This window comes from Sodiomyces alcalophilus (genome assembly GCF_042370955.1).
Source record: "Sodiomyces alcalophilus JCM 7366 unplaced genomic scaffold ACRALscaffold_2, whole genome shotgun sequence".
NCBI lineage: Eukaryota > Fungi > Ascomycota > Sordariomycetes > Glomerellales > Plectosphaerellaceae > Sodiomyces > Sodiomyces alcalophilus.
In genome coordinates, this window is record NW_027263533.1 from 4467786 (window position 1) to 4482665 (window position 14880).

Sequence of the window (14880 nt, forward strand, 5' to 3'; positions counted from 1 at the left end):
GGGGGGGGGGGGGGAATGGAATAGAACACCCAACACCATAACTGTCTATCGCCATCTAATTAACCCTACGCAATGTCATCTTTGTCCAACGTGCTCCCGCAGGTCAAAAGCCTTGACCTTTGACATATTCGGCACAGTCGTGGACTGGGCGGTCTTCCGTAATTGACAACCTCAGCTCGCTCGCCGCATCAAAAGCAAAAGAACCCACAGGAGAGAACACCGCGCGGGAGGAAACCCAGGCCGTTGAGGTCCTACGCCGCCTTACTCGCGACGACTGGGCCCGGTTCGCCCAACAGTGGCGCGACAGCTACAAGGCGTTCACAAAGGGATTCGTCCCCGGCAGGCGAGGGAATGGGTCAATGTCTGGATCTCCGAGGGTGGGTTTGTCGAGTTGGCTGCGAGGCTTGGGCTCACTTGAGTACCGGCGGAACTGTGCCGCCAACTGCATAGAAGATGTTGGTACAAAGCGAGATCATGTCCGTTGCGGGATGCGTGTGGGCGTCGACGAGTTGCCGCGGTGTTCTGTCACATAGTGAGACTTTGATTTCATGGCAATCGGCCTTGCAAGTGCAGTTCTCGACTAGTACTGGTACTTCCCAATGGAAGGAGTTAACAACAGGTGGTCGGGTTTGCCGCTCATATCAGAGATTTGCGTGTCAGTGTGATTACCACGGCGAACAATTGGGAGGCCTCGTTGCTGCAAGGGTATTGTCGAAGACGAAGCTACTATTACTTCGTAGAAAAATCAACCACAGCAATCACATGCAAGGAGCACTCAAACTGCCCAATTGTCGGTGGCTGGACGAAAAGGAGGTCAGAGATTACGGCTGGGCAGCCACCAGGGTGATGTCCGGCGGTGTAAGAGATAGGCCCAACACCGCAACCGCAGATTCGGAAATTCCCACACAAATGCGATAAATAAAAAAGCTTGGCGAAGAGCAAAGATTAGCATGGTTGTCGATGGACATTGTGAGCACTCTGGGACCCTGGGAACCGGAAATGGGACGAGGAAGTCGCCCACAGGGCAACCAGGCAGAGAGTCCATAAGACGATATATGCGGTGAGAACTCGGTTGAGAAAAAATAGTTTACAGCCATGCACCCCGCATCCCCGAACGAAAAGAGATTCTGATTCTTGTGTGTGTTGGTCGACTTGACACTGCAGAAGGGGAGAGGCGATGCGAGGGGCCGAGAATGCGCAGAAAGCCTGGCGCAGGTTGTGCGTGAGACCTTGAGGAAATGGCGGCACAGATCGATATATGGTATGCCAAGTACGACGAGTACTTTGTAGGCCTGTTTGTTCTTAGACCGCCACCCGAAGCCATGGGTCATTCACTGATATCGTCCGTCCATCGATGGATTGATTATTCGTCTGAAACAGCGACAGCAGGAGAGAAAACGAGACCATAAAACCTGCTCACCTGAGAAGTCGGCCTAGGTGGCCCCATTCGTCTCAGTTGTGAACAGGCGCAGTTGGTTGAAGAAGACACGCGGCAGATCATTGGCGCGGTCATAGCAAGCTAATTTTGAGACTTGCATATCATGGCTGAAATAGACATTCCAAGGACCAGAGATCGGAGATCTGATTAGTCTAGCGCAAGGTGTCACGTATCAAACCAGCGACGAAAAGTGTCGAGAGGAACCAAACCATTCAACCAGCTCCCTGCCGTCCGTATTCGTTAGGATGGCCCGGGAACAGTCCCGTCGAGGCGTATATACGTGTACTAATGGTTACGGATCAAGGACGCCTTCAGCACGATAATTACTGGGCAGCTGATACGAAGTGGCGGGAAGGAGGTTCTAGACAAGAGTAACTACGTAAGCAAAATCAGTGGCGAGTGCTCAAGAGAGCTGAGCTGACAAAACAATGCTGGTGGAACCCCGGGGATAGTGTAGGACGACGTTGGCACATACGTAACCCGTGAATGAGGAAAGGTGCGGGGGAGGGGAGAGGATAGTCGAATTGTGATGGGCGACGACGAGGACGAACAGCGCGAGGAGGGGGATGAATTGGGTCGGGGATCCGGAGACTGTGTTGCTCGGTTGGGAACGGAACCTGGAGGCCGGGGAGTTAGGCCCGTGTAAATTGATTGACGATTGTTATGATCAGATGTCTTGGGGAAGGTTAGGTTGGCCGTCAGCACCCTATTCACCCAGATGCCTCTTCTGTCGAAACCATCTACCACACAGGGCGCGAAACCATGGCGGTTGCCGAGGACGGACATGCCACCGCGGAACTACAAAGTAAGTGGCAGCAGACGGAGGGCGATACTATAGAGCGGCGTGGTCAAGGAGCCAATCTTAGTAGGAGAGAGAGAGCATTGGATAGCGATAGACTGTCCATTTCGGCCGTAAGTAGGAGGTATCGTCTTTGGTCTTGGAAGAGAATGCCAATGTTTGAGCTGATGCTTGCGACGGTTCGAGGGAGACAGTAGCTACCTACCTAGGTAGGTAAGTAGCAAAGATAGCTGGGCCGGTTGGTGGGGCACTAATTACTTCGTAGCCTATCCGTAGGGCAACGGTCCTAAGTGTAGACAACGCGTCGTGGAGCTTCAATACCTTGGCCGAAGTACCTACTCTAAGGTAGATCCAAGTACTTACGTATGTATGTACCAGTACGGATAGTATCGAGTACCTAAATTGCTGGCGTCATTTATCACCGGCGTCCAACTTTTTTGTAAGGCAAGTACTAAGTAACAAGTCTTGCTTAGCTGTTCTAGTTTGATCCATCTGGTCAGTAAGTATTACCTAGGCTGGGTCTCTGTTTTCGAAGCACACAATCACTTGCTGGTAAAGTCCTGTCCTTACGTAGCTGTTGATACGATATCGCTCCCGACGCGCCACTGCGTTGACTGGTCTGGCCATGGCGAATGTAAAAGTACGTCTGGAGAACTTGCACTGATATCCAACCGTCCAGCTTTGGTGAGCCAAGTGGTCCAAGCATTCGAGAGCCGCCCACGCTAGAGCTTGTCACCAGCTCCCTTCCCTGTCGTGCTCCTCGCGGCCCAGCCCCCCCGCTCAATTTTTTACCCAGGGCAAGACTCAAGCGACCGCCCCGGGAGAGAGGGCGCCACTTTGACCGTTACTCTGCTCTTCCGGGAGTATGGTCGGTTTTCTTTTGGATGAAGATGATGTGCCTTGTTAGTCGCACGGACTTTTAAGGATTTAATATCCGTGTGCGAAGTACGAAGACACCTGCACAGCCAACTAGCCTTCCCGACTCGCTGTAGTCCACTGGCATCCGTCGCCATCTACAACTCCATCTATCCTCCATCATTCTGCACCTCGCGCCCTCAACATGTCGCACTGGAATGGCTCTGGGCCCCCAGGTACAGCTCTGGGCATGTCTTTGTTCAGGGACCCGGCACAAGGGTGCATCGCTCCGCCAAGTACGAGGTAAAATAAGGCAGGCACATGGGACCGCCCTCATCGGCCAGGCTTCATCGAAATCCCGGATGAAGGGTCGTGGTTGCCAGCCTCTTAGCTTGCATTGTTCCTCAGCCTGTTGACCGGTTCCCGAGCACGGTACGGTTCTCCGCCTTGATTGGAAGACAGGTACATACGTTGTAGGTATACGAAGTACCTCGTCTTGTGGCTCTGGTAACACCTCTGTTGAATCGAGCGAGTAACAATGTCGAATTGAACAGCGTTCACTGGTCTTCCGAGCCCAGATGTCAAAACACCAATCAGTCGATGGGCACATCTCCTTACTTCATCTCGTATGCGTACGAAGTAGGTGATTCATCCTTTTCATCTTCTTCATCCGTTACTTGAGCTACCTAAGGGTACTTACAGCGTACGTACAGAGTACCTTGTCGGACCAGCCACATTGCGTTGCTGCGTGTGTGTGGTCGCTGAAGCTTTGCAAGGTCCTTATTAATCTAGTAATACTTTTAATTACTAAGTTTTTCGTACATGCAAAGTACTTCGTACATACTTGGCAGCGCTGAACTGTTAGGGTGAGCTCACAGGGTGTACATACATTATGTACATTGGGAAAGTCTCTTCCCTATTCGACGCAGCGAGGCCCAAGGCCCGCCTGTCGCATCCACTGAATTGGCCTTATCCCGGCGGCCCTTCCCATCCAGCACAGATTCGTACGTACTGAGAACGCTCAGGGTAAAGCAACGGGCACCCCAACCCCACCCAGTCAGTACCTAGGTACAGATCCCAGAGTCTCAGCGCTCTCCTTAACCTTAGATTCTCTTCTCCCTCTCCCCTCCTATCCTTCTCCTCGCCCAGCTTCTCAGGACTCTCCACCCCTCGTCCATCCACAGCCGCTCCTCTCTCTCAAAAAAAAAAAGGACGTTCGTCTGACTCGGGCGTCTTCATCCATCCACCTTATCGATCTGCTAGCATCCATTCTTTCGCAACCACCCCGCTCGTTCTGGATAGCTTCTCACCCTCGACGAATCCATCCTCATTGTCGTCCTCGTCCTGTCGTCGACTCTCCCTCCCGCTCGCTATCCTCTCCTCCCGCCAAATCAACCCTTCTTTTCTCACCTTGCTTCCTCCATCTTGACTTGCCGTCTAATCTTTATACACATCTCTTTCTCTCTCTCTCTCTTCTCTCCCCGCCTCTCCATAGCAATCGGGCCATCTTGTCTCGGAACAGGTTCCTGCGTCCCACATTCTGCCCGTCATGGCGGGAAAAATGGTTCTCTACAAGTTGGTGGTGCTAGGTGATGGTGGCGTGGGAAAGACAGCCTTGACGATTCAATTATGTCTGCAACACTTTGTCGAGACTGTAAGTTCTCTCCATCCTGCTCAATCCGTCCCCTTATTTGCCACTCGAGGGGAAATGGCATCGTGCCAGTATGCTGGGTTTCGTCTATTTTGGCTCTTCTTCTGACCGCTGACGTGCTTGGGGTGCGTTAGTACGATCCAACCATTGAGGATTCGTACCGAAAACAGGTCGTCATCGACGGGCAGGCATGCATGTTAGAGGTCCTCGACACGGCAGGCCAGGAGGAGTATACGGCGTTGAGAGACCAATGGATCCGGGACGGCGAGGGCTTCGTCCTCGTTTACGCCATCACGTCGCGGCCGTCATTTACACGCATCAAGCGCTTCCACCACCAAATCCAGCGGGTCAAAGAATCAGTCGCCTCATCGCCTTCATACCCCGGGTCCCCCATCGCTGCGACCCACCCGCAAGCCCCGGTACCCATCATGCTGGTCGGCAACAAGAGTGACCGAGTCACGGACCGCGAAGTGTCCACGCAGGAAGGCCATGCACTCGCCCGCGAATTGGGCTGCGAATTCGTCGAGGCATCGGCCAAGAACTGCATCAACGTCGAAAAGGCCTTTTACGACGTGGTCCGAATCCTTCGGCGACAACGGCAAGCAGCATCGCGCCCGCAAGCAGGCGGACGCACGGGCACACGACCGGCCAATAATGATCGTATGGGATACGATGACGAGAAGGGCAGAGTATCGCGGTATCGACGCGGCGACGGCGAAAAATCAAAGAGGAGCAAATGCGTGCTTCTCTAAACGAACCAACAAAAGAGATGAAGCGGCGCCTATTTTTTTTTTATTTCTTCCTTCGATTTTCTTTTTATCCTTTTCCTGTCCTCGGCCTTTTTCGACGAATAGAAAACACCCATCCCCTTTGAAGAGGACGACGGTCGCCCAAGCAGCCAGCCGCCATCAGGTTTCCCAGTCTCCCATTTCCGATTTCCCCCCAAACGAATGCGATTTTTACGTCACGATTTCATGATGTCCCATAGAGCAACTGGCCGGCAATTTACTCCAGCCTGCTTTTTGATGACCCGAGAGATGATGGGAGGGGTAGGAAGGAGGAGAGGGAAGAGGAGGAGGAGGATGTTTGGGTGCGTGTGTATGTGTGTGTGGGGTGGAGGGCCCATGGGAGCGTGACAGGGAGGGAGAGAGACTATGTGAGAATTTTGGTAGAGGAGGAAGAGGAATCCTTCGAAACGGGCCTTTGGCCATGACCACGATTTTCACATTTGCTGCTGGCACCAAGTGTCCATGAACAACGGAAATAGCTTACCATTTGGCGAATGGCGCATGAGACGGTAAAACAAACAAGAAGCTTCTCGGAGTCCCCAGGGTGCCTGGTGTCTGGTTTCCGGTGTCTGCTGCGTTCCGCCATGACGCAGGTCGGGAGAATGTCAGAGCCCTCTCGGGGTCAAGCAAGGGTGGCTGGCGTTCTCCCAAGTCGGCCGACTCCTCTTCTCTCGGTGGATTCGTCAGACCGGTCACGCTGGGCTGACTGACCTGTCCGTTCGTTTGCCACCCTGCCTCGGTTCGAGTTTACATTTGTCGGATCCCAAGTCGGAACTGGGTCACTTGCGACCAAGAACTCGATGATACTGGGATGTAGATGTTATGTGTAGGTTAGCTATGTGCTCGTTCATATCTCACCCAACCATTCACCCACTTTGGCTTATCTACTGCAGTCTTGGCGGGGGAGAGCCCCTCCATGGACCTTGTTTGGTGGGAACTTGTTGCTGTCGATATTCCATATGATAACTGGGATCTACTTTTTGTATTTTGACCTACGACGTCTCATCTCCAGCATCATGATTACCACTAGAATGTTCATGGCACAAGCCTCCCTCCCTGGCAGAAGGTTCTTCCATTCTACCCAACAATCTCTTCTAGTTTCAAGTCGCAGTTCCTTTCGCCTTTGAGACGATTACTTTGGGAGAAGCATCCAGTCCCTCTCATCTCCCCCTGTCTGTGCTGGTGGGTTTGTCGAACCGCTGGCTGCAGTGCAGACTGCAGACCCAGCCTTCCCGCCACCCGGCCCTCCTCCCCCCGTCAGCAATGCACTTTCGTTGCTGTGGGCAGTCGGTCGTTCAGGGTTCAGCGTGGGGGCGGGGAGGGGAAAAAAGTCTGGAGTGAAAAAGGGGGAGGACGATGAAAGTGACGAGGATTGCGCTACAGTGGCCGTTTTCTTTTTTTTTTTTTTTTTTTTTGCTTTTTCTTCTTCTTCTTCTCCTCTCTGATTTCGGGTTCCCCTCGTTCCTCCATGAAGATACGGGCATGATTGTCCTCCTGAGGGGCTTTATCAATGGCAAAACGAGATACACCCCATGCTTCTCGACCTCGTCCTCGTCAGCCAGTGGAGGAAGGGGTCCTAGAGGCGAAAAGGCGGCTCAGGGGTTCAGGGGCGGGCATTCGGGATTTCTTCTCACCGAGATCTTCACGAAATGAGACAGGGTCTTGGCGGGGTACTACGCTGGCGTCCGACTGGGGACTGGGACTGGGAATTGGTCCATCTACAACGTAAAGACTTACGACCCCTGGAACCCTATCCGGATTCGTTCCCAAGAGCCAAGGGTCAGTGAGAGGCTACGGGACCGGGAGGCCAGGCCGCGTTGAAGACCGTGCGCTTACTTTCCCTCCCGAATCGACCAGTCGGGGGGCCGCCTTTCCATCCACTCGGCTCCCAGGGTGAGTCTCGAAGAATTGCTCCGTTGAGCACTGCAACCCAATAATCTCCTTCTCCGAGGGACAGAACCAGAACCACCAGAGAGCCGTCCCATTCAAGAGACCTAGGGTGTCCTATTCAGAGACCTACCTAGCGGGGAGGAAGGGGGGCCCCATGCGTGGCGGCAAAGAGAGGGCCAGCTATCGTGTCGTTCTGCTTTCTTCCCACTCCACCACGCGGGAGCCGAGACAAGGGGGCCTGTCGTGGTCGTTTTTCGTCGCTTCGCATTGGGGCTTCTGGCCAAAATGACAACACAGTGCCACGCAACTTGCCAGCGTTCTCCGGAAGGGCGTCCGCTAACACGTGCGCGCATTAAACGCCACCGACAAATTTTTGCAGGCGATATACCGCCGGGCGGCCCAGGATCAGGGAGAGGGTTCGGCTCCATTGCCGCTCTGCTCTGGGAAGATGGGCTTGGCCGGTATTCTTATGCATTGCATCCCCTTCTTGTCACTTCTCATGTTCCGACGTGTCCTTTTGTTGCTTATTTCAAGCCCAGCCGTCCCGGGGAAGCTTCCGTTTCTTCAAAATGCTCCCTGTCTGCCACGACGAGGGCAAGTCTTGTCGATCATGATCATCGAAGAATCCTGCGAGCCCTCGCGTGTGGCTCTGCCCTTCTCATGCTGGAGACTTATCGTATATATTGCATGCAGCTCCGACAGGCGACTGCCGTGCTCTGGGATTGCTACTTCGCCTATCAAAGTAGTCTCTCGTCTTCACTCCTGCAGCAAACCCGAGAGTCCATGGGAGACCGGGGCTCTCGACTGTATCCTCGTCGAGATCATGGGTCAGCTGGAGGGTACAGCGTACTTACATAACTACGTTGTAATAAAAGCCAGGACTGGAGGCCAGGGTGCCTTCCAGGGGCCCCGCTCCTCCTCGAAAGGCGTCTGGTGCCGTTTCTGCGATGATCTGGACCGTCTACGACCGCGAGGAGCGAAAGGAGCTTTTCAATTCAAAATACCGTCGCGACTCAAAGCCAACCGTAAGGTGATACTACCATGTCGAATACACAGGATTGGAGCGACGTCGAGGCAAACACTTCTAGGCGTCTTCCTTCGGCCCTGGCTGGCGGCCATCGATACGTTTCTGATCCCAAAGAGTGCCAGGAACACCATCTCTGCAATCACCCTGTGTGATCATGAATGAGCACCATCAGGGACGGAAGGAGCTCGTTCCATCATCGGCTTGATTCACAGCAGGGCCCGAGATGCTGGAATTCCGTGATTGGATCTTATTCTGCACTTGGTCCATGCAATCCAGCCTGGCCTCTGATCAGGAAACCTATTCAAGCACCGCCGCTGTTTTCTTCACCAACGAAAACCCCACCAACGCGTTCCGTCCATATCTCCAATCTTCGACTTGCTCGCGGTAGCCAGTCAGGCAAAGAATACTACATGCCGTTCCCACAGGGAACTGGATGCACAAGAGCTCTCTCTGTAGACCTTTCCGTCGGTTTGCAGCCATGAAGCTGGGGGAAGACGAGGGCCAAGATACTCGAAGGAGAGAGACGAGACACATAGGTCTACATTTTACGAATGCACCAAATCCCGTCTCTCCCCCACGAGTCGATCTTCCGAGTCTTTCTTGTCTGGAATGACCGGTAATGGACGACTTGGTATCCATGCTTGGCTTGGATATAACCACTGACGTCCTAAGCCAGGCGTTTGCCATGGATTTCGTTCACTAATGCATAGAAGCATAGAGAGAGCGTGAGAGAAAGGGAATCGGACATGTCCCTGCGACGTGATAGACTCGTAGTTCCGCCTTCACGCCTGCTACATACTGCTGAAGGAGGCCCATCCCGCTCCGGCTTCGCCATTGAAGCCGTCACGACACCGAACTTCTGTAATGGCTCTCCTGCTGTCCTCTATCCCACCAACGCCGATGATCCAAACGTGACGTCCCTTTGTTCTACCCGGCCGGCAAAATACCGTCACACAAACGAAACCCATCAACACGAGGCGTGCACGCGACACAAGCCATTCCAGATACCGATCTGGACACCGGCACACGTCATGCAGCCTGTGTTAACAGGACAGACTAGATGCATACGAGGTTCCCCCCTTTTTGACCCCTCTCCCGCCATACCCTTCAGTCTTGTCCCTGTAAATACCACTACATCGTGTCTCCCCACCCCTCACCTGTGCCCATCTTCTGCTGTGTAAGGCTCGCCGACCAACCGAGGGCAGGCCTTAATCCGAACAACTCGGACGTACCAGGGGCCAGACCAATACTTGGAAGAATCCGTTTATGCAGTGTCCCAGGGACTGGCCTGCAGTGTGTGTTGTGGTAACCGCCTCGATCCATGGTCGTGGTCGCGGTGCGAGGGGGACGTAGTTGAACGCTTCAGCAGACGGGATCACGGTCAGAATGGAAATAGTCATCAAGAACAGGGAGACACGGTATGGAAATTGTCGTATCTTTTCGGGTCAAAGAAAGCCATAGCCATGCGTACGGCAGTGGTAAGAAGGCACACAAGTAACACGCCGCATTCCGTCTCCTGCCCTCGTCCGGGGAAGATAGTACGTATCCAGACGCCCAATATCAAAATCCAATCCAAAAGAAAGCTGCCTTCCAAAAGATACCGTCCATCCAAGCTTGATGTGAGAGATCCATGAACATGCTTCCGAACATGTTCTGAGAATATTGACATGAAAATCAAAAGTAAAACCCCATACGTGCGTACGGAGGGAAGGAATAAAAGAGAAAAAGAAGCAGTGGGGCCAGCATCGTGCGCCAATCGTCATGTGAGACATAGATACAGCGTAGATCGTTGTGGTTGAGGTGAATGGTTGTGGTCGAGGGGACAGCCGGTGTGTTATTGCAAGGTACCCCGTCTAGTCTCGTGTCGCGTGCTCGTCGCTAAAGGGACTCACACCGCGGCCATGGGTACTCTGGCGCTTCGATCTCCTGTCTGGCCCAGAAGCAGCCCGCCTCGTGGCCTCCTCGATGACAGCGCTGAGGCTCGTGGTGCTCTTATTGGCGCCCGAGGACGAAGGCGGATCGGAGAACGGGCCCTGGTCGGTCGCCGGACTCTCGCCAACGACGGTGGTGGAGTTGGAGTCCCCGGCGCTGGTCGAGGTGGCTGCTGTCCTGGTCGTCCCAGGGCTACCGGGCATGGACCCTACATGTTCGTGCTTCGTGCCGACGCTGACCTGCTTCACCTGAGTGCCGCTTCCAAGTCGAATCACCTGCGCACGGGCTTGGGTGGCCGTGGCGGTGCTAGCGCTGTTCAGGAAAGTAGAGCCCACGCTGAATGTGCTGTCCCGTGCCCCTGCCCCCTCATACTTCTCAAAGTCGATGCTCGGGACGGGAGGTGTGCTTGCGCCGCTGGCGGTGGAGCCACCCATGGACTTGACGCTGACCATGGCCGCCTTGGCCCTCATGCCCGTCTGTGCCGGGGCCACCACGACGGCATTCTTGCCGTAGATGGTGGACGCAATGCTGGGGGCGATGCTGGAGCGGTGGGCATACGAGCCGCGAGCGTAGGATTGGCGATCGCTGTCTTGGGACAGGCCGGAGTAGGTCGAATTGCGTAGGTCGCCGGGCACGAAGAAGTGCTGGTCCTCGTAGTTGGGACTGCTGGCGGCCGAGTTGGCAGCGTGCATGGGAATGGGCGGAACAGGAGGGACGAGGACGCTGCGCGACGCTGGCGTGGCACGATTCGTGACGCCCGGGATGTAGGCGATCTGGATGATGTTCGACGCGCGGGTGAGGACGGTGGACGCAATCGAATGGACGGTATGGATAGAAGTGCGGTGATCACGGCGAGGATCGTGGTTCTTTTCCACGCCTGTTCCCTCGTCCGACACGCTGCCATAGGGTTCTTGATCGAGTCGTTGCCGCTTGGGTTTGACGCAGAACTTCCATACCAGGAACGAGAGGATGGCAATGACGACGACACCGCCCACCACACCACCAGCTATGGCGCCCGTGTTTGGACCGCCATCGTTGTTGTTTTTTGACCCGCCGTCGGATGCAGTGTCGTCGTCGATGCATATCGCCCTGGCACATTGGTTACATGAGGGGATGGTGAAGGAGCAAACCTGGCCAGTGGGACAGGGCTCGCATGAGGGTCTGACATTTTCGCAATCGACACAGTCTTCCTGCCTAGAAAAGAGGAGCGCTACAGCACAGGACCTGTCAGCACAGATACGGCAGGGACGGACGTCAGGACGAGCGTCCAAGCAAGGGCCTGCGAAACACATACCGCCGTCCAATTCCTCCACTGATCGGAAGTGGAGGTTAGGATCGAATTTGACCATGACCACGAAAAAGAGCCAAGGCGACTCTCCAGGAAATAGAGTAGAATCGAGAGTATGATTGACGGCGGCCGAAGAAATTGTCCCCGCACGAGAGTCTCTTCAGTGGTGCGCGATGGAGAGAGAACCCGCGCGTGTCGAGGGGATGGATGGTATAGCAAGTTTGCATCCACGGGATAGCAATACGAAAAGAAATCGAATAGGATATACGTTGGTGGAATGAATATGCGGCGACTGGATGGACGGGTGGAATGAGTGACGAAGTCGAGCGATATCCGGAACGTGACGGAAGAGTCAAGAGAAGGACGGGCGAGAGGGATAAGCGGTTGAGGAACGAGTGAATAGTGAGGCTAGCTCGAGAATGGGAAAGAGAAGGGCCAACTATGCGGCAACGAAGGAGAAGGACATTTCAGGGCGATCGATGGACGACGATGGATTGATTGTCAGCCCCTTTGCTGTGACAGTGGAAGGCGGAGGATCGAAGATCAAATCGCTGAGCTGGGTTTCGTCGGATGGATGGCCCTGGGAAACGATGGGCGTCCCTGGTTGATGTGCAGAAGTAAGAAAGGTCGCCTAGCAGCCAGTGAAGAAACGAGAGACAATGGGGTCAAAGCTGCCCTGAGCGGGAGGGGACAGGGTGCGGGTCTTCTTCCCAAGGACAAGAAACGGGCAGAGAATAGAACTGGGAGAGGAGGAGGAGGAGGGGAAGGGGGAGAGGAGCCACGCACGATACCAGGCTGGGACGCTGGGTAACCAAACAAAGTACCTACGGTGTAACTGCCCCTTTACACCATATCAGGAACGGTCCCCGTGTGGTACTTCGACAGCATGGTCAGTGAGGTATCCACCTTGTCGTTCCAGTGAAGTCTGTACCTTATAACGTACCGGCTGAAGTACATGTACCTATCTACACCAATTTTATCACGGGATGGCAGAAGACGGACCTTGACATTGTATTCGTAGTCCTGGCCAGGGGCTCAGAGGTATCATATCCGTACACGTTGGCAGAATATGGAACGCAGGGCATCTCGATGATTGGTTGTCGAACCCATAGCGAGGATGAAAAGTGGGACTGATTACCTGATTACCGCAAAACCAACCCGAGGTACTTATCAGGTACTTACAGTAGCCATCTCTCTAGGAGTTTGCCCTCTTGAGAAGTGTTGACCCATGGCGCCGGCGCGTTAACAAATAAAACGGCCCGGCGTAACTGGCCAGGGCAGACTTTTGATTGGTTGACTAGTCACTTTTATGGTTTCGCTTTTTTAACAACGGGGTGCGGTACTACGCCTTCAACGCTCACAGAGAGGGAACGGATCCATCTCATTTCGCTGACAGTGAGTGGGAAGTGGAGGCGGTCATCCTCCGCACACACACACACACACCCTCAATACTTGGATAATTGGTTACGGTGAGAACTTTCCTGATCCCACTTCCTGCCATCTTTTAGGGCTTGTGAACCGTTTTACCTGGAGTCCAGACCCGGCGTTTTGCGACCGTTTTGTGTATTCCATTCCGTCCGTCAATCAATTGAACGGCCCCGGTGCCACAGACGGCGCCGTTCCAAGTGGTAATCCCTTTCACTTCGGCGTCGAAATCGGTATGCTGCCCGACTTTACGGAACGACTATGCCAGTATCTGACCTGTAAATGCTTGATGACATATCTTTCATGGTCTCCGTGGAGTTGCCTCGGGCGCTCAAATATAATTTCTTCGCGTCTATGCTATGCATAGCATAGCATGGGGCGAGCTACTCAGCCAACGACTCCGTTCCAAGCACCGAGTGAACGTCTTCCTCCTCTGCCACTTCGTATCCGATTACTCAGCCGGCCTTGGTATGTACTCAGTAAATACCTAAGTAATACACGTTTGTTTTCCGCGCGGTTGGATCCTCCTGCCGCCAAAACGCTGTAAAGCTACCCGTGGCCCCAGTCGCATGGTGGAATGGACAGATGGCGTACAACGTACAAGTCTGAATGAATGCCCACAATATCCACATGGGTAACACGACCCATAGCGTCCCACCGTTATGGCCAGACGAGGGGGCAGTCACACATGTAACTCTTTTACATTGACATTTCTCGTTAACAGGAGGTCTCGCGCAAAAGTACAACGACAGGTAAACATCTACTTTCCCGCAGATTTCCGTTAGACAGCGAAATTCATATCAGCCAACCTCCTACTTCGCATGTGGTTGTTGACAACTCAACGGTCCCCACCCTATACGCATTCTCTAGCAGAAATACGTTGTACGTACTCTGCTATTTTTAGACCGCAGTGCCGGCTTCCTTGATTCCTGGGTCCACACTAATTTTAGCCTTGGCAATCTCTTTGACAGCGTCCAGAATCTCTGTCGGCTTCTCCACCGTGCTTCGTATTTTTCGTTGTACGAATAATTTCATGCAACGATCATCTTTGGAGTAAGAGCAAGCTGTTACTTAATGATGGCCCAGGACTTTTAATATTCCTAAATTCTTCCCCCTTCCCATCGTATTGTTCGCTCAGAGGCTACGAACGGACAACACTTCGACACTAGAAATTCAATACCCCTAGAGACGTGATATACGTACGACTCATAGGAACCCATCTAGGAACCAGCGTTGTTTTGCTTCACATGCCCTTGCGTCGACAGGATATGTGCTATCTAATCGATCATTATGGCTCAAGATACAACCAACTGCCACGAGGGGTCCTAGTATCCTCCCGGAGAAGCTTTTCACTCGGCGTACATACATAGGAGTCTTCAGGTGCTCTCTGCCGGGTCCAGAGTTCTCGAACCCATTCGTCTAAAACCCCCACGATGTTGAAGGTGACTTCTTGGCGTCGTCGGGTTTAGCTATCCCAAGGCGTCATTGTAAGACAGGGAACGTGAAACCGACCTACTCTGATGTGCTCTGCGTTGTGTAACTGTGTTGACGATCTAATCAATAACATAGTCGTATATCTTTCTGGCTGGTAAAGCCAGACAGACTGGAATTCATCGAAGCGTTTAAGGAAAAGAGATCCGCCATACAGTCTCGGACATAGAACTGCGTTAAAGGTGTTTATGAGTTATCAGTATTGCTTGTCCAGAAAACGCGCGAAAACTCGAGTTCACTCTTTACCCAAATTATTTCTCTTCTCTATACACTACTTGCTCGGGCGAGTTTTGGCT

General features: G+C 53.5%; 6 protein-coding genes across 6 annotated transcripts; 3 read left to right on the forward strand and 3 right to left on the reverse strand.

Moving 5' to 3' along the window:
• Positions 1–72: 72 nt before the first annotated feature.
• Positions 73–922, forward strand: ACRALDRAFT_207829 (uncharacterized protein; the record flags this gene model as incomplete). The annotated part of the gene is made up of 6 exons (XM_071022331.1): positions 73–102; positions 138–508; positions 534–653; positions 689–705; positions 770–843; positions 890–922. 6 exons carry the CDS (start codon positions 73–75, stop codon positions 920–922), a joined length of 645 nt encoding a protein of 214 aa, XP_070877713.1.
• A 758-nt stretch (positions 923–1680) lies between these two features.
• On the reverse strand, positions 1681–2334 carry ACRALDRAFT_1061829 (uncharacterized protein). The gene has a single exon (XM_071016487.1). It carries the CDS (start codon positions 2222–2224, stop codon positions 1814–1816), a length of 411 nt encoding a protein of 136 aa, XP_070877714.1. The 5' UTR covers positions 2225–2334; the 3' UTR covers positions 1681–1813.
• A 2307-nt stretch (positions 2335–4641) lies between these two features.
• ACRALDRAFT_2098195 (uncharacterized protein) lies at positions 4642–5495 on the forward strand (the record flags this gene model as incomplete). Its single annotated transcript, XM_071022870.1, has 2 exons — positions 4642–4746; positions 4878–5495. The coding sequence occupies 2 exons, from the start codon at positions 4642–4644 to the stop codon at positions 5493–5495; spliced, it is 723 nt and encodes a 240-aa protein (XP_070877715.1).
• A 470-nt stretch (positions 5496–5965) lies between these two features.
• On the reverse strand, positions 5966–6546 carry ACRALDRAFT_207832 (uncharacterized protein; the record flags this gene model as incomplete). The annotated part of the gene is made up of 6 exons (XM_071022332.1): positions 5966–5977; positions 6016–6079; positions 6121–6237; positions 6315–6384; positions 6420–6475; positions 6524–6546. 6 exons carry the CDS (start codon positions 6544–6546, stop codon positions 5966–5968), a joined length of 342 nt encoding a protein of 113 aa, XP_070877716.1.
• A 22-nt stretch (positions 6547–6568) lies between these two features.
• Positions 6569–9629, forward strand: ACRALDRAFT_207833 (uncharacterized protein; the record flags this gene model as incomplete). Its single annotated transcript, XM_071022333.1, has 18 exons — positions 6569–6635; positions 6660–6913; positions 7031–7092; positions 7190–7310; positions 7389–7424; positions 7453–7661; positions 7719–7752; positions 7801–7930; positions 7961–8062; positions 8124–8163; positions 8190–8260; positions 8301–8451; positions 8478–8563; positions 8612–8684; positions 8725–8801; positions 8874–9050; positions 9125–9173; positions 9215–9629. 18 exons carry the CDS (start codon positions 6569–6571, stop codon positions 9627–9629), a joined length of 2154 nt encoding a protein of 717 aa, XP_070877717.1.
• Positions 9630–10301: 672 nt separating this feature from the next.
• On the reverse strand, positions 10302–11729 carry ACRALDRAFT_2040822 (uncharacterized protein; the record flags this gene model as incomplete). Its single annotated transcript, XM_071021096.1, has 2 exons — positions 10302–11590; positions 11675–11729. 2 exons carry the CDS (start codon positions 11727–11729, stop codon positions 10302–10304), a joined length of 1344 nt encoding a protein of 447 aa, XP_070877718.1.
• Between the last annotated feature and the right edge of the window lie 3151 nt (positions 11730–14880).

Coding starts and splice junctions, on each gene's coding strand:
- ACRALDRAFT_1061829 (XM_071016487.1), bottom strand. CDS start 2,224: ATGTCCGTCCTCGGCAACCGCCATGGTTTCGCGCCCTGTGTGGTAGAT.